At 42.2% G+C, this 22,997-nt stretch overlaps 2 protein-coding genes across 3 annotated transcripts in view; one reads left to right on the top strand and one right to left on the bottom strand.

Moving 5' to 3' along the window:
• bmal2 (basic helix-loop-helix ARNT like 2) overlaps positions 1-9,902 on the bottom strand; it is an 18,415-nt gene extending 8,513 nt beyond the window's left edge. The window contains exons 1-3 of the mRNA XM_076984950.1: positions 9,541-9,902; positions 247-361; positions 1-19 (exon numbers count right to left, since the gene is read on the bottom strand). The exon at positions 1-19 is cut by the window's left edge and continues 35 nt beyond it. Coding sequence (XP_076841065.1) covers positions 1-19; positions 247-361; positions 9,541-9,598 — 192 coding nt within the window. The 5' untranslated portion in view covers positions 9,599-9,902. The remainder of the gene's footprint in view (positions 20-246; positions 362-9,540) is intronic.
• slc17a8 (solute carrier family 17 member 8) lies at positions 9,807-22,997 on the top strand. Of its 2 annotated transcripts, XM_076984970.1 has the most exons (13): positions 9,807-10,039; positions 12,649-12,918; positions 15,301-15,553; positions 16,024-16,142; positions 17,003-17,117; positions 17,502-17,589; positions 18,725-18,811; positions 19,787-19,929; positions 20,668-20,817; positions 21,012-21,144; positions 21,232-21,342; positions 21,679-21,806; positions 21,992-22,997. In XM_076984970.1, the coding sequence occupies exons 2-13, from the start codon at positions 12,818-12,820 to the stop codon at positions 22,319-22,321; spliced, it is 1,758 nt and encodes a 585-aa protein (XP_076841085.1). In that variant the 5' UTR covers positions 9,807-10,039; positions 12,649-12,817; the 3' UTR covers positions 22,322-22,997. The 2 variants fall into 2 exon arrangements, with proteins under 2 accessions (XP_076841085.1, XP_076841082.1); XM_076984967.1 differs by lacking the exon at positions 9,807-10,039 and having other exon boundaries at positions 12,323-12,918.

The following is a 22,997-nucleotide window of genomic DNA, read 5'->3' as shown; positions in this document are numbered from 1 at the left end:
TGATGCCGATTTTGTTTCCCTAGAAACCAAGTAGTACACGGCTAAACATTACCAGTGGGACTTGATTCATGCAGAACACAACCTCAGAAAACAGAGTCCAGTCAGAAAACAGAGAGCAGGAAGTGCCCGAACAAGAGAAGAGCTTTAGCGCCAAATGACATCCAGATCATTATGACACCTTTCATTTTTACACACGAGCAAACATTTTCGAACACACCTAACATGCGCGCGCGCACACACACTCACTTGTCTGTGCTACCCTTTCTTTTCCTGGTCAGCTCCATGCCACTAGCTGAGCTGGGGGTCACCAGACTGGAAACAGAGACAGAGTCACTCTCGAGTGCCTCCTCCAACACATCGCCTGAAACACACACACACACACACACACACACACACACACACACACACACACACACACACACACACACACACACACACACACACACACACACACACACACACACACACGCACACAAAAATGCAATTTTTCAAAGACTATTTTTGATGGAAAGAAAAGTTTCCAAATAATAAAGCCATTTACTTTTAATGTAACATATAAATTATTCATTTTTTGATCAGAGACAGGAGACAGCTAGGATGGTCAGTGTGTGAGACGGCAGGATTTGTCCTTCCGGGCATAGTCTCAGCTCAGTTCAGCTGCACTCTCTGTGACACAGCGCTACGTAAACAGCATATGAAAGCATGGAATCAGAGCACTTCATCTGCTCACACTGGATGTTGAAACATATGAAGCAAAGACGTAGAGGTGTGTAAACACAACTGAAGGCAAACTGGTCTTAGAGCTAGACTCCATGTGTTTTAGCAATGTGTAATGTGCCCGGATGAAACATTAGCATGGACAATAGCATGCACATGTTAGCATGGGATTTCTTTATTTCCTTATTTAAAGCGAAGCCCCTGATTAAAAGGTGATCCTGCGTGTCTGAAGGCTTTGCTGAAGTACAGGGCCACAGAAACAGCTGCAACCAGGACATGGCTCACATGCTTTCATAACTCAGGAACAAACCGGGCTGTGAAGCAGGTACACAGAGAACGCAACCTTTGCAAAAATAAATAAGAATGACCAAAAGTGAAAAATATTTTCTTTCAGCTGATCAAAATAAAGGGTAGCGAACATTTCTTATGAAAGGAAACCACAGAAACCCAGTTTTGCACACATACCCAAAAAAAAAAAAAAACACCAACAACAAAAACCATGCACACTACTAACGGACAGACTTCACACACATGCTGCACTAAAATATAGGTTATCTCTTTGTGTTTGGAGGACTGTTATAAAACCAAGGCCAAACTAGACTGGCATGTTTAACATCTTCACATTTTATCTTCAATCTGCCTCACCAGCCTGTTATTAGAGGCACTATTAGAGAAATGTATGATCTCTGTAAAAGGGCCGTTAGGGTTAGTTGTTTTTCAACCCTGAAGACTACAGTTCTTCTCCGCAAATGACACGGGGAACCCTCAACACTGCCACACAGCCCTAACCTTAATAGTGTCATTGTACTAGAGATCTTGCATTAATGTATGGTAGTTGTAAAGTCAGCTTGGTCCTTAACAAAAGGTAAATAGAAAAAAAAAGGGTTAAGAATTATCCAACATTACACCATGGAGGGTGCCATTACGACTCCTGTATGAAACTCTGATTCACCACAGGCCTATGAACTACCATCATACTGAACTTGTGTAGTGTATGATCAGAATGAACATACAGTTCTACCCCTCAGTGCTCAACATGTAATTCTAACCTTGTGTGCGGAAGTGTGCTCTGAACTTCGACACATTTCCCCAGTGTAATGTACAGTATATGAGCAGTGGAGCAGGCCAGCCCCGCTCATAGCCCTGGTTCCTATATATAAGACTGCTCCACAGGCCTGCTGACCTAAATAGCTATTAACAGATCAGCAACAACCTGATTTTTAATCCTGGGCTCTGGACTGAATATCTGTAGCAGGATTACTGCACTTTACAAGATGGTGTGTTGTGACCACAACTTTCAGAGATCAACCTTTTCCTCCCTCTCAGTTTAATGAGTGAAGTCTAAGGGTGAGCAATATGGCAAAAAATATAATATTGCGATACGTTTCAATGTAGAGGATAGGATATGATGCAAATGCAATATCAAAACAAAGCTGGAATGTAGAAAAGCTACAGACATAATGATTGTGTTCTTATTTAGTTCAGTTTGGAAAAATAACCACTAAGCAGGATGTAAAAATATTTTCATAAATATTATTTTTTATAAATGGTAGTAATAAACAAACAACCCACAATAGCCTTAGTTTTATGGTGTCACAATGATGATGGATTTCAGGCTTTCTATCGTTGGTCTCTGCCAAAACTCTCTTTATTAAACCAGTACACTCTTGTAAACTCCAAGTACTTACATTGTACCAATAAATATCCACAATATGCTCAGAGTAACATATGGTGAAGTAATTGAACATGAGACCATATACTGCCCACACAGTGGACGGTCATTCCCACACACAACTCCATTTTAATGTTGTCACATCACGTTGTGATGCTGTTCACACAAGACTTTTCCACAAATTATTGAGATAACCAATGAGAACAGACACTTTTCAGGATACTGCTGTCAATCAGAAAATCAGCATATATAATGTGTTATGGTCATTTTGTAATCTGCATGCAAAGACATACAATGATGAACGTGTATGTGTATTTATAAAGGGCTGAAATAATAGATTTAGTAATCTCAAACAATTAATCAGATAATCAAAACACTATTAAAGAGCAACAGTAAAATATACAAAAGAGAAGATAATACAGGTGTGTTAAAATTATTCAATTGGTTTTTGGTTATAGAAAAATATAAATTACTACATCTTAAATTGCATATAGTATCTGTCAAAACTAAAGGCACAGTGGGTGTAGGCATTATATTCAAGAATCAGATGTGATTTAGCAGTCCATGAAGACTAGGCTAGGCTATTTCATTAACATCAGCAGGTTATCTCACGTTTCATATATACATCAGCCAATCACATGGCAGCAATTCAATGCATTTAGGCATGTATACATGGCCAAGATAATCTGGTGCCAGACGGGCTGGTCTGAATATTTCAGATCCAGTGAGCAGCAGTTCTGTGGGCGCAAATGCCTTATTGATGCCAGAGGTCAGAGGAGAATGGTCAGACTGGTTTGAGCTGATAGAATGGCAACAGTAACTCAAATAACTAGTTGTTACAACCGAGGCATGCAGAAGAGCATCTCTGAATGCACAACATGTCGAACTTTGAGGCGGAGGGGCTACAGCAGCAGAAGACCACACCGGGTGCCACTCCTGTCAGCTAAGAACAGGAAACCGAGGCTACAATTCACACAGCCTCACCAAAATTGGACAATAGAAGATTAGAAAAATGTTGCGTGGTCTGATGAGTCATGATTTTGGATGGTAGGGTCAGAATTTGGCGTCAACAACATGAAAGCATGGATCCATCCTGCCTTGTATCAACGGTTCAGGCTGCTGGTGGTGGTGCAATGGTCTGGGGGATATTTTGGGCCCAATAGTACCAGTTGAGCATCGTGTCAATGCCACAGCCTACCTGAGTATTGTTGCTGACCATGTGCATCCTTTATGACCACAGTGTACCTTGTGTATCTTCTGATGGTTACTTCCAGCAGGATAACACACCATGTCATAAAGCGCGAAGAGAGAGATTCGCATTATGGATGCACAGCCGACAAATCTGCAGCAACTGCGTGATGCTATGATGTCAATATGGACCAGAGGAATGTTTCCAGTACCTTGTTGAATCTATGCCACAAAGGATTAAGGCAGTTCTGAAGGCAAAAGGGAGTCCAACCCAGTACTAGCAAGGTGTACCTAATAAAGTGGCTGGTGAGCGTGTGTGCATGTATAATGTATGTATAATTTGTAGGAGCAAAGTGCTTCTCAATTTGTAGGAGGAGGAACCAGTTTGTATATGACAATGAAGATGGATGAGCTTGTGCCACTGAGAACTAGTCAATCTCGTTTGAGCTGTAGGCCTCATGAACCATGCCTGACATGTTCAGACAACATGTACACTACACCATGGGTCACGCTCCAGTCCCAAAAACAGGCAGAAAAGAGAATGCTGAGAATATGAATAATTTTTGAAAGTCTTCTTCCTCTTCTTCTTTCGGCAATTCCCGTTTAGGGGTCACCACAGCAGATCAAACTCCTCCATCTGGCCCTGTCCTGAGTGTCCTCCACTGACACACCAGCCACTCTCATATCTTCTACCACTGCATCCATAAAACTCCTCATAGGTCTACCTCTCCTCCTCTTGTTCCATCCTCAAGACCCTCCTACCAATATACCTCTCCTCCCTCCTCTGTACATGTCCAAACCATCTCAATCTCGCTTCTCTAACTTTATCTCCAAAACATGCTACATGAGCTGATCCTCTAATAAACTAATTTCTGATCCTATCCTTCCTCGTCACTCCAAATGAGAATCTCAACATCTTCATCTCAGACACCTCCATCTCCCTCACCTGTCTCTTTGTCAGTGCCACCGTCTCCAGTCCATACAACATAGCAGGTCTCACTACCATCCTATAGATCTTTCCTTTCATTCTAGCCGACACCCTTCTATCACAGATCACCCCAGACACTTTATGCCATCCACACCACCCTGCCTGCACTCTTCTTTACCTCTCTTTCACTTCCTCCATTACTCTGTACCCTCGACCCTAAGTAGGTAAACTCGTCAACCTTCACCAAATCAACTCCTTGTAACTGGACCTGTCCACAGTCTGCCCTCTCATTCACACATACGTACTCTGTTTTACTCCTGCTCACTTTCAGTCCCCTGCTCTCCAAAGCATATCTCCATCTTTCCAAGCTCACCTCCACCTGCTCCCTACTCTCACTACAGATCACAATGTCATCAGCAAACATCATAGTCCAAGGGGACTCCTGCCTAACCTCGTCCATCAGTCTGTCCATGACAACTGTGAACAGGAAGGGACTCAGGGCTGATCCCTGATGTAGTCCTACCCCCACTTTAAACCCGTCTGTCATTCCTACCGCACATCTCACTGCTGTCACACTGTTCTCATATATATCCTGCACCACCCTCACATACTTTTCTGCTACTCCTGACTTCCTCATACAATACCACAGCTCCTGACTCGGTACTCGATCATAAGCTTTCTCTAAGTCAACAAACACACAATGTAACTCCTTCTGTCCTTCCCTATACTTCTCCATTAACACTCTCAAAGCAAACATAGCATCTGTGGTGCACTTAGCTGGCATGAAACCATACTGCTGCTCACAGATCTCTACCTCTCCTCTAAGCCTAGCTTCCACTACTCTTTCCCAGATTTTCAGGCTGTGACTGATCAACTTTATTCCCCTGTAATTACTACAGTTCTGAACGTCACCCTTATTCTTGAAAATCGGCACCATTATGCTTCGTCTCCACTCCTCAGGCATCTTCTGACCTTCCAAGATTCTGTTAAATAACCCAGTAAAAAACTCCACTGCTGTCTCTCCCAAACATTTCCATGCCTCCACTGGAATATCATCCGGTCCAACTGCCTTACCACACTTCATTCTCCGAATTGCAGCCCTTACTTCCTCCTTGCTCACCTGGGGCACTTCCTGATTCACAACCTCTACCTCTTCTAACCTTCTCTCCCTTTCATTCTCTTGATTCATCAGTTCCTCAAAATACTCTTTCCACCTTCCCAAGACACTCTCCTCACCAGACAACACATTCCCATCTTTATCCTTTATCATCCTAACCTGCTGCACATACTGCCCATCACGGTTTCTGTCTGGCCAATCTGTACAGACCCTTTCCCCTTCCTTAGTGTCCAACTTCTCATACAGATTGCTATATGCCTTCTCTTTAGCTTCTTTTTTAAGTATGCTCCTTAAATTCATTTTTACCATGACTGCAAACAGTTTGTAGAAGATAACTGCTACTGCATTCAGCATAAGAAAGTGTTTTCAAATATAAAATGGAAAATTGGTTGCAAACATTAAATCAACTACTCCTCATTCGTAACTGCCAACTTTTAGAACCCAAGCTAGCTCAGCATGCCAAACAAAATATGACCAGTTTTAGTAAAATCATTTTTGTACTTATATGACACTTACAGCATCCGCCCGATTATCTTATCCAGTCTTAAATCATTACCAGAGTGACAAGCATTCTGGCCTTGGGAATCTAACCCTTGACCCTGGAGGTTGCTAGTACCATGCACCACCTACCTGCTCGACAGCTTCCAAGTTTGTGATGACAATAAAGTAATGAAATGTCTGATAATGCACTGAAATCTCAGCCGTCTTCATACTTGTTGAATCAAGATGACATTTCAAAACTTTCAAAAGCACAGTGAATTAACAAGGTAGTAAACCGAAGCAGACAGACACAGGGGGAGTGTAAAGTGTTACTTTAATTTCCCATCTTAGTGTTGTACATTAGACGGAATATGATTTCCAAGCACTCTCGAACTAGAAAATCTTCCAGTCATCTTCTTACTCCTTTGTAGCCGAGACACTCTCCAGTGTATCTCAGAGGAGTGTTTACATCACTGAGTTCATGTCACTTCAGTTTCTCATACAACTTTTCCACCAACAATGTCCTGGTGCTTGTGCCAGAATTGGTGCCTGTGAACTGGAGAAGCCTTTAAGAACACACGCATGTCTTCTAGTCTGAGAGCTCAGTGGTCACATATGTAAATGTCATATTAACACAGAAGCCGGCAGACTTCGTATAAACGACATGTCACGAGTTTCCTTCTTGTGCGGACCAGTGATGATTCAGTACTGCTGTATTTACTGTGGCTCTTGTGCTTTTCATTGTAAATGGTAGTAAGGGCGGGTTAACAACTTTACAAGGTGATGATAGGACCCCGCCTTTCCAACACTTGTGTCACAGGTTTGTTGTTTCTAGACAGGCAACATTTTGGGGGCTGAACAGCACCATTGTTTCTGGCCTAGAACAAGTGATTCAGCAGTAGGAAAAGTGTTGGAAGCGAGTGCTTACATCACCAACTCCATGTCACAATCTTCCATCTGCATTTCCACAAGAAGCACTTTGTATCTGAAACAGATTTACAAACAGGCAGACGAAACATACTGGAGTCTATATAGACAAGGGCCTTCGCATTGCTTAGTCACCAGGGATCCCCACGGCTTGTGGTCAGGGGGTGTCCTTCGAAGCTGCCCACCTGAACTAGCCACACAGAACAAGGCAGCAGTACAGATATGACGCGTGGAAATATTTCCCCATCCAGCTAGCCTACTTTGATGAAAAACATTCCTTTTAACGTCATGACTTTCAGAGTGCCAAGTACCGTGCGTAGGATACAAGATGCCCGGGGTGTCGGAATGACACGTTTTCACTCCTGCTTCTTGAACTGAAGCAGTTGGCAAAACACACACGTGCAACTCATTTAATAACATAATGAGGGGAATTCAGAACAAAATTACAAAAATACATTCAAGCGTAACCAAGACACGTGACTGAAGAAGAAGGTTTTTACGCCCTAAAGCGTAATTTCAGAAATAAGCATTCGACAGCAGAAGGCACTTTTACACCACTTCTTTTTTCATCTCTAAGGTCGTTCATTAAGCTGAACTCCCGTAAGGTTTTGTGCGTTATCCTCACTGTTTTTTTTTCAGTATGAACTGTTTTTAACTGTCTAAAAAAGCGTTAAAACCTCCTGTTCATGATAAATGTTTATTCTGTATTGTATCTGGAGAAAATCTGATGTAAACGAACCACCGAGGCAGAGAGGCTAAGCAGATGTGCAGAGCCACAAAAATGGTGTTTCACTGGAGCGTCATTTAAACTCCCTCCAGGAACTCCACAGAAACACGCTGCCTCGCGTCAAGCCATTTCATTAGAGAAGCTTTAACATAGGTTAACATGTATTTAACTTAAGACTGATTTGTCGCTGCGAACATTTTTGATTTTCTGATCACTGATCACTAAACATCCGATAAGGATTAGGCTATATTTAAGTCTAAACGATAAATATTAATCAAACATTAAACGTAGAGGTAAATATTCAAAGTTGAGAGTTTAAAAATGTAACGTATAGGTTCACAACTCCAGTTATCTTTAGTTTAGGTGTAAAGAAGCGTTTTATTAAGTCCACCACGACATGAACTCCAGACCAAACAAGACCATAATAATAATGTAATAGTCTAATAGCAGTGCATTTCTTGACAACTTTATATACATATATAAATATTTTACATCGTTTAAATTGATATTTTCGCCCAATAGTGCTTTTCCTATACTTTTGCTTCCGAAGTTTTCAGTTTAATCAAAGCTCGTGAAGTAACGGTAAACAACGCATGACGGAGCCGGCCCACGAGCGTGCGGAGTTTGACCCAGATATTACACAACCGTCACGGCGCGAGACTCCGTTCACGCGTTACAATCAGACCACGTCGTTCCCTTGCGTAGTAAAACACCAACTGTATAAAGTCAGTGGCCACATCCGAGTCACATTTTAACCCATTCAATTCATTGTCAGGAATCCGTCGACATGACTTTATTTTGCTCGTACGCAACTCATTTTCCAAAGGAGAGATGCACTTTATTCGTCACCATACACCCTGCAACAGAATTTCAATTCAGAACATATTAGTTGTGTATAACTGACAAATAATTGGTGGATCTATACATAGGAGTGCCAGTTGATCTGTGCAAGTTCCGCGAAAAAAAACCCGAAAATGACTAATCATAACGCTTAGTATTAAGCCTTGGGCGGACGCCAGTAAAACCATTCAAGCACGTTACTATAACGTAGGTTAAGGAACAATAGCAAAAGGAAGAAACTTAAGAAGAAACTTAAATGACTAAAAAAAAGAAACCATTAACATCTTACTCTGATGAACGTACACACATAATGTGCGTAAATCCTAAATAATTATACTAATGTTTTATTATCATTGCATGGAAGACCTATTTGAACAACAAAAGTCATGTTATAACCCATAGTAAGTGCGTTGTATCTTTACATTCTTGAAACATATAAATATAGTTTGAGTCATTCAAAAACAACTAGAAAACAATAGGATAAATAAAAAGCGATGTTACAACAATATTTTATTGGCGCAGCCTCAAATCTTTTCGGTGTACTGTCGGGCCTTGCTAGAAGTCTATGAGCAAACTACAGATTCAGGCAGCACAGATACACCGAAGACGAACTGTAAAGTGCAAAACATGTTGCTTACAGCAAAACATTTGCAAACGGTAACGCTGATTATAGCCCTACGTCCCGGTTTTTGGAACAATTTCTCCGACTAACATCCAGCGCAAATCTTCGATTACAAGAGTTTGCTCTACTGAACTACTGACCTAGTTTCGATATGAAGGCGAGTCCAATCACCGGGAGAACACCGACAGCTCCCCTCTCCTCCTCCCGGTCACAGCACTACTTCGCGCCACTCTCCGCTACAGCAACGAATTATATCCTACCGGTGGATATGTCCAATCTCCGGTTTTGTTTTAAATACAACCACAACTATCCAGCGACCTACCTGTCTCTTCTCTCGCCGCTCTGTCACCGCCGGGAGCCGCTGCATCGCTCGCCGACATGGCTGGAGCCGGTATGCCGGGGCCCTGTATTCCAATGCATGTGGATACGGCAGTGGTGAATGTGGCAAACGGGGGGGACGAGACGACAGGGAGGTGGGGGGGCAGTAAACGTTGTATAATTGACTTGACTTTTTTCAACCAAGTCAGTTGGGGAGGGGTAGGCTTGAAGAGTGAAACGTGCGAAAACAGTACGCGGCGTAATCTGGACACGGAGGTTGAGATAGGGGGAAAACGCGGAAGAAGACGTATCTCCTCCTACCGTGATCAGCCCTCTCTCGCTGCGCTCCCTCACGTTACTACAAGCAAGTCACGCGAGATGTTACGCACGCGCAGAAAATTACGCTCGCGGATTCAACAGCCGTACGCAACTCGGACCGAGTCAACGTTGACGGTGAAGCGTTAACTTTGCAACGGCGGTAAATGGAATCGTTTCAAAGCAAAGTGAGTCGCTTGAGAATAAAGTGAATCGCTTTAGAGGAGGTTCATACGTTTACAGGCGTCTTGGTTGTTTTTGACATTTCTCACAAATGTATATTTTTGTCTATTTGATGTTATTTGATTAGTTGCCGTATTGGCAATGTTAGAGTTACGTACAGTATGATTATAATTAGGCTACTTTTCGATTCATATAATTTTTTTAGGATTGTGTATACAATTATACTGTTATAATTGTATACACAATATATATATGTAATACTTATATATATTGTCTTCCCTTTTGATTCTGTTCATTTAATACGTGCTGAGCAATTTACTGGGTTGCGCATTTCTTATTTGACTTCTCTTCATAATATTGTTTTCATTCTATTCATTTATTTATTAATTAATTCGTGTATTTAATTATATTTACTGGGGAGTATGAATTAAGTGGGAATTTAAATTACCTTGTAATCTCCTTTGTGAACATTAAAATACAAAATAGAATTACAAAATGGTTTATTCTATGGCTGTATTGCCTAAAGTAATATACAATTCAGAAATACCTAATAATAATATTAAACAAATATTTACTGGAATAAGAAAATAAACTCAATGTGAAGATTTTTAATATTTGCTGCTGAGAAAATAAAAATTATTTTCATACATGTAGACTTTAATTGTCATAAAAGCAAACACATCACAGCACAATAAGTCAGCATTTATTTAGGTATATGTGTACGTACGTACACCGTACGTCTCGGGTTATCGCACAACCAACACGTCACATGTTTAACCATTAATATTAGGGTTGTTTTAACATTAATATTAGGGTTGTTTCGGTTTATAGGATGCAGTGCAGAACTGGGCGTGCGTGTGTAACGGTCTACCTTTATAATTTGTTTTGTTATTTCTGTCAGCCTGGAATGTGCAGGTGTCCTGACGGGCTGAGGCAGTGTGTAGATGGGGTAGATAAGGGTATGTGGTTCCGTTATTTTGCTGTTTAAATAACACATAATAAATATTTATATTGAGAGTAATTCATCTGTTGAGGGGTTAGGTTTAACATTTTGTTAATTACTGGAAGATTAATCTGTATGCCCAGGAGGTATATGCTAAGCCCAATGTAAACGAACCGGTGTGAATACAAGATACATTTTCTAATTATTGTTATTTTGTGGTGCATTGCATATTCTAATATTCCATTCTGAAATTCTCTGTTTTTTAAGAATGTAACATAAATCTAACAACTGTTAAATAATGGTTTAAAAGCAATTAACTACAATGGCATATATAGACCACTAGATGTCACAATGTTACTAATGAATTTTCAGCTCATGGCTGACAGACGTTCATTGACTGGCCCTACCATGTAACAATAGTAATCACCATGTTATATTAAGTGGTTTCGAATTTAAACACTTTTCATTTTATATAAGGAAATTATCAACGTTACTTAAACCCAAGTGAAGATTAAAGAGATCTTCCATGCAAACTTAAGTGCACAAAAATAATAGTGGCAGAGCATAGCCAAAAATATGTTTACATTCATACTAATAGTTATGTTTACAATTTTAATAAAAACGTCATTTCAAAAAAATGTTGGATAAATGTTACTTCTCCCAATTATTTATTGTATACCTCAGCAAACACACTCAAACTGGTTTCACATTACCATTATTACATTGCAATCTGCATGGTTATTTTAGGCATGTGAGCAATTACTTATCGGAGAAGGCACTTCCAAAGGGGTAAGGCTGACTTTTTACTAATGAGACAACAATGCAATTAAACATGTTCTCCACACAGCCCAGCCTACACCTAGGGCTTAGAACACCTCCACACACACTGTTGGAGATGAATATCCTTCAGCGCTCCAGATCTACATGTTTTACACATGCTACATTTTTGATTACTTCCAAAAAGGGAGGGGCTGGCATAGGTGTTTTCACATCATTACATTATTTAAAAAATAAAGAGGTGTAAACTTGTAAAAAATGTAGAGGTGGAAACTTCACAACTTTTTAAAACATTTCAACCCTTCAGCTCTTTTGAGTGTTGAGTGTTTGAGAGTTGGAGGGTTTGAGTGTTGAAGTGTTTGAGTGTTGATGGTGATAGGCTTAACCTCTAGCTGCTACGCTAACGCAGCATGGCAGTGCCCTTGGCACACATGAGCGCTGTGTCTGGTTTCACCTGCTCCTATCATCCAACACTGAGGCTGCCTGCCAAACTTGGCCCTCAATCTTTAATGAGCTAAGTGTGCCTGTCTACCTGTGAGGGGTGTGGTTCAGAGCGAAGGCAGGCAGCCTGACCGTCTGCTGAGCCTGTCGGAGAGAAAGCCTGCCTGGGGATATTCCCCCTGCTTTCCTGTCTAAGAGGCACTCTGCAGGATGCCAGCTCCGTGAGGGTCCGGCTTCCCCAGACTCTCCCTCATCTTCTTCGCTGCCAATTCGCACCATCCTGGGGCACATGTGTATGCACATGCCAGGGAACGGAGTAAACCCAGAGTCCTGGAACCTTAAAGTGGACACCTGAGACCGCTACACCCCCTCCCCCACCCCACACCCCCTCACCCACCCTGTCTCAGCCACCTCCAGCCAGAACATCCTCACCCCTCTCTCTTCCTCCATCAGGGTGGGAGCTACATCCCCCCTTCTCCCCTCCTGCGCACCTCAGCAAGCCACTCGAAGCCAAACCATCAGAGGACAAGCATCAATGCCTGGTGGACACCCTGCCTGCTTTGCAGGAGCAGAGCAAGCCAGAGAGACAGATCTGTAGACGAGCTACGAGAGGGAGAGAGAGATGCCGTTCGGGGGGCTCGCTGGGCTAAAGGAGAAGGTGCTGAACCCAGGAAAGGAGAAGGTGAAGAACACCGTGGGAGACTCTCTGGGGAACCTGCAGAAGTAAGTGTCTAAGCGTTGGGAGGGCAAAGGCAGACTTCACTGGGGAGCATCACCCAACCGAGGCAGACGGGTACAGCATGGCAGCACAGCACTGGGTGTTTGCCTGGCTTTAATTTGAACAAAAACATGGAAGAATATTTCAGGGTAAAAGTTAGTCCTCCCAAGAGTTAGCAGAGTTTCTTATGATTGTTAAGACAGAATTACATATTGTACATTGCAACTTCATGTAGTGCTTTCTTCCAGAAACCGTAATGGAGTTGTTAAAGCTGATGTTGTCTGACTTTGTGTTTTCATTTTGAGGGTTTTGTGATGAAAAACTAATATTCTCCACATATCATACTATATCATTACTGCGTCACAATTAATTATTCATATTTTAAGTCGTCAATTTTTGTATTATTTGGATTACTGGTGTTATTCATGTGAGTAACTGAATCGCCACAATAATGCAGACGCAACATGGGGGTGACAGCATGTTCTTTTGTTGGTTTTTTTACCTGATCGCATTAGCATGGCTATCTTATTATTTGAAATAGGTACTCAGCAAGTTGCTTATATAATGGAAAATTCACATTCTAACATTGTGTATTATATATAACAATTCTGGAAACCTCAATAAATGAAAAAGTAATGTTTAAAATAAGACAACTTGATATGACAGATAAGGGGTATCATTTCCTGTGTCTGGTTGGTATAGAAGCATAAGTGATACAGAGACAGTCAGAGAAAAAGCATTCGCTGGAATGACTTTTATTGTGCGAGATTTAAAGTAGCAAGTAATATTGCAAAATATTTAGATTATATATGCTAATATATGCTTAGCCGTGTGCAAGTAAGTTTTAAGTGTTTTACTTTAAATTTTGTTATATCTTTATATTTGAGTAATGTGAACAATATATTTTTGAAACATGTCCTAACTTTGAGTGAATGTGTTACTCATAATTAATACATTATTAGCTGCAGGTGATGAATTATTCACCTTACCAATCCGCAGTGATGATGCAACATCACAGGAAGTGAAAATTAGGCATTTTAGAATCACTCATAGAGAGACAGGTATAATGCACAATCTTTAAATCATTTTAATTTTTGGGAAAGAAAATAGATAGAAATAGATAGCAATTTGACTATTGCAGAATAACTGTCTTGGGGGTGGGGAAAACAGCAAATATTTTAAATACCATTTCTGTTAATGAACACTGCACCAACAGACACATTCAAAAGATTTTTCTTTTTATTTGAGATCAGCAAAAATTAATTTAAATTTAAAGAGAGTCTGACCATTTCTGAGGTCTCATTATAGACAAAAAATGTCTACTACCCAGCCAAAATATACCGCAACTATAGGTATTTTTTGTTTTTAAAGAACAAAGCAGCCTTTCTAAAATCTAAATGCGACGTTCTGTTTATTATCTCACTGGAGTGGATGGAAGCGTCATGGAAGATCATTCCCTGAGACAGGGCACCCAATCTCCCAGTGATCACTATCACCCTCATGAACCCAATAACAGCACTGTGGGTTCACCTGCTCACAGGCACAGAGAGCAGGCAGGGCGGTGGTCCTCACACCCAGGGATCTGTCCGAGTCTTAGCATCCTCTCCATCTTTGTGAGTGGCAGGAGCACGGGGGGCACAGGTGTGCTTCTGAGGGTGGGTGAGATTAAAGTCAGGGCGTATGTGTGGAGGATGAGAGGAGAGTCAGAGGTTGGGTAATGGCGCAGGTGTGCGTGTGAGGGGAAGGAGGAGGAGGAGGAGAGAGCAGGTAACACACGTGCCTGTATCGTCACCTCCATGTCCTGGCTACAAAGAGCAGTGCTGGTGAAGTGTTGGTGTCTCACACACACTGGGGCAGGGCGGAACCAGTGGGGTAAAAATCAAGACATGTGTGAGAAGCTCGGACGAACCTGGATGATTCAGATGATTTACAGTCTGAACTAGAAAGAAGAATACATCATAGGAAGGAACTGAATTCTTGTGTTGTCAGTATAAATATGATCCCCCTGTCATATTTGTCTACCCTACACACTCTAACCCTGAAGTGTGTCCCATCCAACCTACACACTCTAACCCTGAAGTGTGTCCCATCCACCCTACACACTCTAACCCTGAAGTGTGTCCCATCCACCCTACACACTCCAACCCTGAAGTGTGTCCCATCCACCCTACACACTCTAACCCTGAAGTGTGTCCCATCCACCCTACACACTCTAACCCTGAAGTGTGTCCCATCCACCCTACACACACTAACCCTGAAGTGTGTCCCATCCACCCTACACACTCTAACCCTGAAGTGTGTCCCATCCACCCTACACACACTAACCCTGAAGTGTGTCCCATCCACCCTACACACTCTAAACCTAAGCCTTGTCCTCCTATCTGCAGGAAGGTCGATGGCACCAACGTGAATGACGATCAGCTTGAGCTGACGGAGGATGGGCGTCCGGTGTCTTCACGCCAGGTGGACCCGCCCTTGCTGGACTGCGGCTGCTTCGGACTCCCCAAGCGTTATATCATCGCCATCCTCTCCGGCCTGGGCTTCTGCATCTCCTTTGGCATCCGCTGCAACCTGGGCGTGGCCATCGTGGAGATGGTCAACAACAACACTGTCTACATCAACGGCACCGCCGTTATTCAGGTGAACAAGATGACACAAAATATCACGGACGACAGACTGCGTAAGCTGAAAAGAACCATCATGTGTTACCATGGACACCACACGATGTTTATCTGTCTTCATGCTGTCTTTCTGCCAAAGCTCATGCCACCACACTGCTCTTTTGCCCTACCACACATTCCTTTATGAAGTAGGTTTTCTGTTGACATATGAAAGACAAAGTCATTAACCGTTTCAGCTAGGGCAACCTGACGAAAAAAGATTATCAGGGGGCTTGATTTTTGCATAAAATCTCATGAATGGCTTTCTTTGTAATTAGCTACTGCAATTTCCTGTGATCTGAGACAAAGGGAAATATGAATGACAGATGTGCTCTCTCTCTCTCTCAATCACTCCGTATCATTCTCTCTCTCAATCTCTTCCTCCTGAGTAATCAGTGGTGCATGATAAACTAAAAATATTTGCTCTGACGTGCTGTTTCTGGCTCTCAGCCTGCAGAGTTTAACTGGGACCCTGAGACAGTGGGACTTATCCATGGTTCCTTTTTCTGGGGTTACATCATCACTCAAATCCCTGGTGGTTTCATCTCCAACAAGCTTGCAGCCAACAGGTGAGCCCCTTACTGTCAGCATAAGCATCACTAAACAAGGAAAAAACACACAATACAAACTTTACACACATTTCACATGAAAATAAAACTACCTGAATCATTATGAGCGGTGTGGCCGTGGCCCACTGAGCGAGTGAAAGCAGCCCTCGTGGTCAGGGCTGAAAGGGTTAAAGCAGTGTGTTGTATTGATGAGCCATGCGATAACACTCCTGTAATAAAAGACCTGCAGGAAAAGAGGACACGAAGCTGACAGAGTTAATAATGAAAGATCCTACTGCAGATCTCTCCCTGAAACACCAGCCATCCGGAATATTACAAGTGTCACTTACGCACTGTTTTGGAGAAAAAAAAACGTGGCAGGATGAAGTAAATGGTGAAAAAGCTCAAGAGAACAGATCCAAAATGGCTGCCTATTGTATGATTCAGCGCAGCACAGGTCTGGGTCGCCCTGCATGTTTGCCTAGTTTCCCTTGCAAGACCATGTGTTTTATGTATCTTTTTTTTCTCTAACATTTTTTCAAGGTAAAGAACCATTTCAATATACTGTGTACAAAGGATCCCCCCCCCCCAACACACATACACAGATTTATTGACATTAGCATATTAATTTCTATCCACATGAAAAACTGTGTTCTACTGTAGATGTCAGTAATTCACCATCCTGTCATTGGGCTCCACAGCATGCAGTCATAAGAAAAAACACAACTCTTAAGACACACTTGATAATGTGTTTCAAGAGGCTTATCTAACTTTATTACACATGTTTACTGATCTTGTTAAATGATTTTCATATTTATTCCAAATATGCAGTAACATTATTATGACGAGTTGTCTTTTTGTGTCTTGCCACGTTTACGCAGGGTGTTTGGTGCAGCCATCGTGCTGACGTCATTGTTTAACATGTTCATCCCGTCTGCTGCCAGAGTCCATTATCGCTGTGTGATGTTTGTGCGAGTCTTGCAGGGTCTGGTGGAGGTCAGTACACTACATACTTCTCCAACTCTTTAATACCACCACCAAAAAACCCTTTTATTTGAAATTCTTCCTCCATCTTGTGTAGTTTTGAGGTCCACATTTACAATTCTAGCATTTGCCTTACACCCTTGTCCAGCACAATTTACAGAAGTGTTTGCAGAGTCTGTCAAATAGGCAACATATTCAGTATAATAACAGGACTATACCCAATTGTGTACCCAATTGTGAGATATTCCAGTTTGCAGGGCACTTGTGCCAGGTATACAGCATTCTACATTCTCTGGTTACCTGGTTCAGGTGTGTGTGTGTGTGTGTGTGTGTGTGTGTGTGTGTGTGTGTGTGTGTGTGTGTGTGTGTGTGTGTTTGTGTGTGTGTGTTTATCAGGGTGTAACGTATCCAGCTTGCCATGGATTGTGGAGTAAATGGGCCCCTCCACTGGAGAGAAGTCGACTAGCCACGACGTCCTTCTGTGGTGGGTACACCAAGCTTACATCAGTGAAATACACAACATTCATTTTGTTTATTGAGTCTCACAAATTCTGCACTTTGCATAAACCATGTAGATGTATGTCCACGAAGCGCTCTCTGTTACCTTCTCAACAAAATGACGTTTTCATCTCTGTGGAAGAGCATATTCAGTTGCATTGAAGGTTCATACTGTGTGTCCGTGCGTCAGAGCTGGAGCCAAGTCTCATTCACCCAATGATTCTGAGCTAGCTATTAACTAGCTCGTCGACGGTGTCAGTGTCCAGCATTAAATCCAGCTGAATGAATTTGTTTTACAGATGTCAGTCTAGCCCCACCTCCACACACACACACACACACACAGGCACACACGCACCCGCATTAAAAACGGTGCCATGACAACCTCATTCGTCGTGTGGCTCTCGACATCGCGTCTGAATGGACAGTGCGCGTGCAGCTTCACCCTCACCTCCACGTGAAGGAGGCCTTTTAACGTTAACACAAATGAAGTAGTACTCTCATATCCGCACAAAAGCACAGCGCCAGATGCCAGCCCACTTTAAGCTGAAGAGTTTCTGCGTGTATCCAGTAATCAAATATACATTAAAACACTTTTTCTTTAAACTCACATTGCTTGAAGTTGAAACTCAGTAGCACGTGCAGAGACTGCACGTTCAAGGAATTCGTAACGTGTTAAAAACAGAAGGCTGTAAATATTCAACCTGCCTTTGTGCTTGTTACATGGGGATTTTAATGCGTATTGTGTGTTAACGTTAAAAGGTTTTCAGTGCATGTGTATCTTATGAAAGTCTACTAGCAGTTTCCTCTTGATAACTTCGATATGAAATATACGTTGTCACATCACTTGAAAGTAAAAAAGAGTAATAGAACTGTAATAGTAGACCGCGGGCTGTTTTTCATGTATCCCTGCTTGTACGGACACCGCCAAATAACTGCACAGGCGTCGGGCTGTAAATACATTTCTTTGTGATATAGCCTATTAACAGCGCGAGGATCCCAACGCGCGCGTTTCTTCACAGGGTCTAATTTACTGACCGCGTGAGCACCCCCACGCGCGCGTTTCTTCACAGGGTCTGATTTACTGACCGCGTGAGCACCCCCACGCGCGCGTTTCTTCACAGGGTCCTACGCAGGTGCAGTGATTGCCATGCCGCTTGCTGGAGTGCTCGTGCAGTATGTGGGCTGGTCATCCGTCTTCTACGTATATGGTAAGAGGTTCACATTAGCATCAGGTGTTCGCATCGTGTACGTAAAGTTACCTATTAGTTAAAGGAAACCAGCAGCATCTATTAATCTGAAACACCAGGATATAGAATAAAATGAATGGAAGAATAGAATGCCTTTATTGTCACTATACGGATGTATAATGAGATTGAAATCCACTCCTTTTTCAGTGCAAACATACATGGAATAGGGGATGATAAAAATAGAATTTAACATGATAAAAGAATATAAAAATTTTTTATTGCACTCAAAATGCACTCAGATATATGTTTGGATATTATTTGCCATGCACACTAAATTTGACGTAAACCACATGACTTACGAAACTTATAGAAATTAATGTGAAATGTATATTTAATTTTTTTTAAGTAAGTGATACTAACATTAGACCCAACTTACCATGCCAGGGTACTGTAATATTAAATTTGTCTCTTTCAGACAAAAAAAGAAAGAAAATGGCGGCATGACTCATTGTTTATCTAGCCAAAGACTACAACTTTGATCCCTGATACATCTTGATAATGTTTATCAAGACAGGAGCAATAAGTCATTTCCCAGTGTTTTTCTTCACGTTATAAAACAATCATTATGCTGACACCTAGGGTCTTGGATGTGTCAGAGATTTTGTAGTAAACGTATTTCAAACATGGCTGCCTCCATGTTGGGGACCCAGTCCATGGGGCATAAACTGGTTCATTTGGTCACTACAAACAATCTGATTCTTCATCTCATAAATATAATAATAATAATAATAATAATAATAATAATAATAATAATAATAATAAATTGTCACTTTCATAATTATTGTTTGGTTCTTTATGGGGGTAAAATGACATATTGCTCCTCTAAATGCTAGGTCATCTGTAGTTTTTGCATTTATCTCTGCATTTAAGTATTTATTGACTGAATTTGAACAAAAAGGCCCCAAACTCACATGACGGGTGTTTGCATGTGTTCAGGAGTCTTTGGAATGTTATGGTATTCTTTCTGGCTCCTGCTTACCTATGAGAGCCCAGCAGTTCATCCCACAATCAGTGATGAAGAGAGAATATACATCGAGACCACAATCGGGGAAGGGGTCAACTTAATGAGCGCTACTGAGGTACAGCGTCCTACTTGCAGCTTACGATGACAGTGTGATGCGGAGTAATCGTGAGACGGACGCAAAAGCTGAGAAGAATGAAATTCTTTAAGGGCAAATCCAGAATAAGGGTCGAATAGACGGTCCAGGCCCATAGAGCCAACGCTAACAGATCAACCAAATTGATCCAAGGATACATGATGATAGAGAAAAGCAAAAACATGCAAAACTGAAACAATAAATGAACAGGCAAACCGAGGCAGAAAAACTAAAATAGTCTCCAGGAAAAACAAGCTAAGGACACAACACACAAACACAGCTGGAACAATGGTACGTCACCATGGAAATTTAAGGACGACCAGACGTGAACTGGGGAACGCACGGTATGCATAACGAGACTAACAAGAAAGAAAGAAGGACCGGGCGATAATGACAGGCAGGAACGTGATAATGACAGGCAGGAACGTGATAATGACAGGCAGGAGCGAGTGATGCTAATGAAACAAACGAGGGGGTGGAACCAAATGAAGTGATGTGCAAAGTTTGCAATGAGAGTTTGAGACCTGAATTCCTTAAGTGGGACCGCAGCAATGTTTGGCGTAAGGCCCCAACAGACTCTAGAATCACAGCTGATAACAAGTCGTCTGTTTTTTCTGACACAAGACCTCCATCTGAGATTTTTAAAGCTAATTATTCGTATGTTTAGAAAAGATGCAGATAGCCAGTGCTCAGAATGTTCATTCTGTTGTTTCCCTACAGAAATTCAAGACTCCATGGCGCCGGTTCTTCACCTCCATGCCGGTGTACGCCATCATTGTGGCCAACTTCTGTCGCAGCTGGACCTTCTACCTGCTGCTGATCAGCCAGCCTGCCTACTTCGAGGAGGTGTTCGGCTTCCCCATCAGCAAAGTGAGCCTTTCTTCATGCCTTAGGAACCATGACATCCATCCAATGTGCCTCGATCAGACATTCGGTGTAATCGAACATACCTGCATTGGAAAGTAACACTTTCGGGACAAACAGAAGCATTCATGCACAACAACAGCTGAGTATCAAAACAAGACGTGTAAATACATGATGGGTTAACTCTTGGTCTCTCTTAGGTGGGCATGTTGTCCGCAGTGCCACACATGGTGATGACCATCGTGGTGCCGATTGGTGGACAGCTGGCTGATTTCTTGAGAAGCCACAATATCCTCTCCACCACTACTGTGCGCAAGATCATGAATTGTGGAGGTTGGCTGCAGCCCGGCGAATGAAACCTGAACGAGAATTACATCTGTCAGAGAACAAGGGGGCTCTTCATGTCTCTCTGCTTTACAGGTTTTGGAATGGAGGCCACGTTGCTGCTGGTGGTGGGATTCTCACACACGCGGGGAGTGGCCATCTCTTTTCTCATCCTGGCTGTAGGCTTTAGTGGTTTTGCCATATCAGGTCAGAGGACTGTGTGTCCACAGCGAGTGATATGTAGGCTAATGTACACTTAACATTTTTTTTAATGAAAATATCAAGCTCAAACTGTGACTGTATTTTACCAAAGTTTTTTTACTACACTTGTTGCTTGATATGTTGTTTTGTTTGTTTATGTTGTGTTTATATATTTAATTTTCCTCATGGTTGGACAGACATTGTTATAATAACATAGAAAACATGTCATTGCTAATAATAACAGTACTCCACTCCAGGGGAATTGTTAAACCGCAGTTATTCTCTAAGTGTTTGAGTTCATGCTCGCATGTTCAGTTAATGTACTGGTGTAACGTATCCCAGGGTTCAACGTGAATCACTTAGACATCGCTCCACGCTATGCCAGCATCCTGATGGGCATTTCCAACGGCGTGGGCACCCTGTCAGGAATGGTGTGCCCTCTTATTGTGGGAGCGCTAACTAAACACAAGGTAGGTTCACCTCTGAATTGTGATTGGTGTATTTTCAGCAGGGAGAGAATGGTTAAAACAGCTAAACATAATGAGGCTCTTTCAGTTTTAAATGGTGTGAGTGATCAGATTGCTCCTGTAAAATGTTATGAAGGCCAGAACGACCACGTGACATCACATTTATGATGTTTCCTTTTCTTCTGCAGACTCGTCGGGAGTGGCAGAACGTGTTTTTGATCGCCTCCATGGTCCATTACTGTGGGGTGATCTTTTACGGCATCTTCGCTTCGGGTGAGAAGCAGGACTGGGCCGACCCGGAGAACACCAGCGAGGATCAGTGTGGCATCCTAGGGGAGGATGAGCTGGGGGAGGAGGAAGAGCCGAGCTGTGACAGCGCCCTTGCCAACAGCAGGGTGAAATCGTACGGGACCACGGCGGACAGCTCCGCCCGCAGGAAGGGCTGGCAGAGCAAAAGGGGACTGACCATGCAAGAGGAGCTTTGTGAAAATGGAGACTACCAGGAACACTACCAGTGACGTCTGAGTCCAGGCCCTGTGGTTCTGTCACCTCTTTCACCTGTTAAAATAGCTCCTTTATCACATACGTGTCATTACATGTGACTGCACAATATATAGGTTTTTTTGTGACCCCCGCACCTCCCACACCACACTCACACCCCCCCCCCCCAACCCACACACACACACACACACACACACACACACACACACACACACACACACACACACACACACACACACACACACACACACACACACACATACACCCCACCTGAAGTACCTTTGTGTACCTTCTCACTTCTCACTGTTAATTTTCAGGTTTCTACAATACAGACACAGGACAAAATGGGAAAAAGACTCAAAAACTATTAAAAGTTTAAATATTGTAAAGAAACCATGAATGACTTCATAAGTAACAATCACATTTTCTTCATTAAAATGTGTTCAGTGGCATTGGCAGGTTATGCATCAATATGTTTTTTTTTTTATGTTTTTTGCCTGTTGTTGTAAGCTATGCAATAAAAGGCAAACACTGAATGTGTAAAGGAATCATATATTTTCAGAAGACCATGGGGAACATGAACTACTCTCCTAGTTTTTCTCATTACTTTTGCAATGTCGTTGCGCAACCACATCTAGGCCCGTTGTAACTGACCCTCAAAGCTGCATTAAAACACATGTCTTATTTCTTGTA

This window comes from Brachyhypopomus gauderio, chromosome 2 (genome assembly GCF_052324685.1).
Source record: "Brachyhypopomus gauderio isolate BG-103 chromosome 2, BGAUD_0.2, whole genome shotgun sequence".
NCBI lineage: Eukaryota > Metazoa > Chordata > Actinopteri > Gymnotiformes > Hypopomidae > Brachyhypopomus > Brachyhypopomus gauderio.
This window is presented reverse-complemented; position numbering and strand designations above follow the sequence as displayed.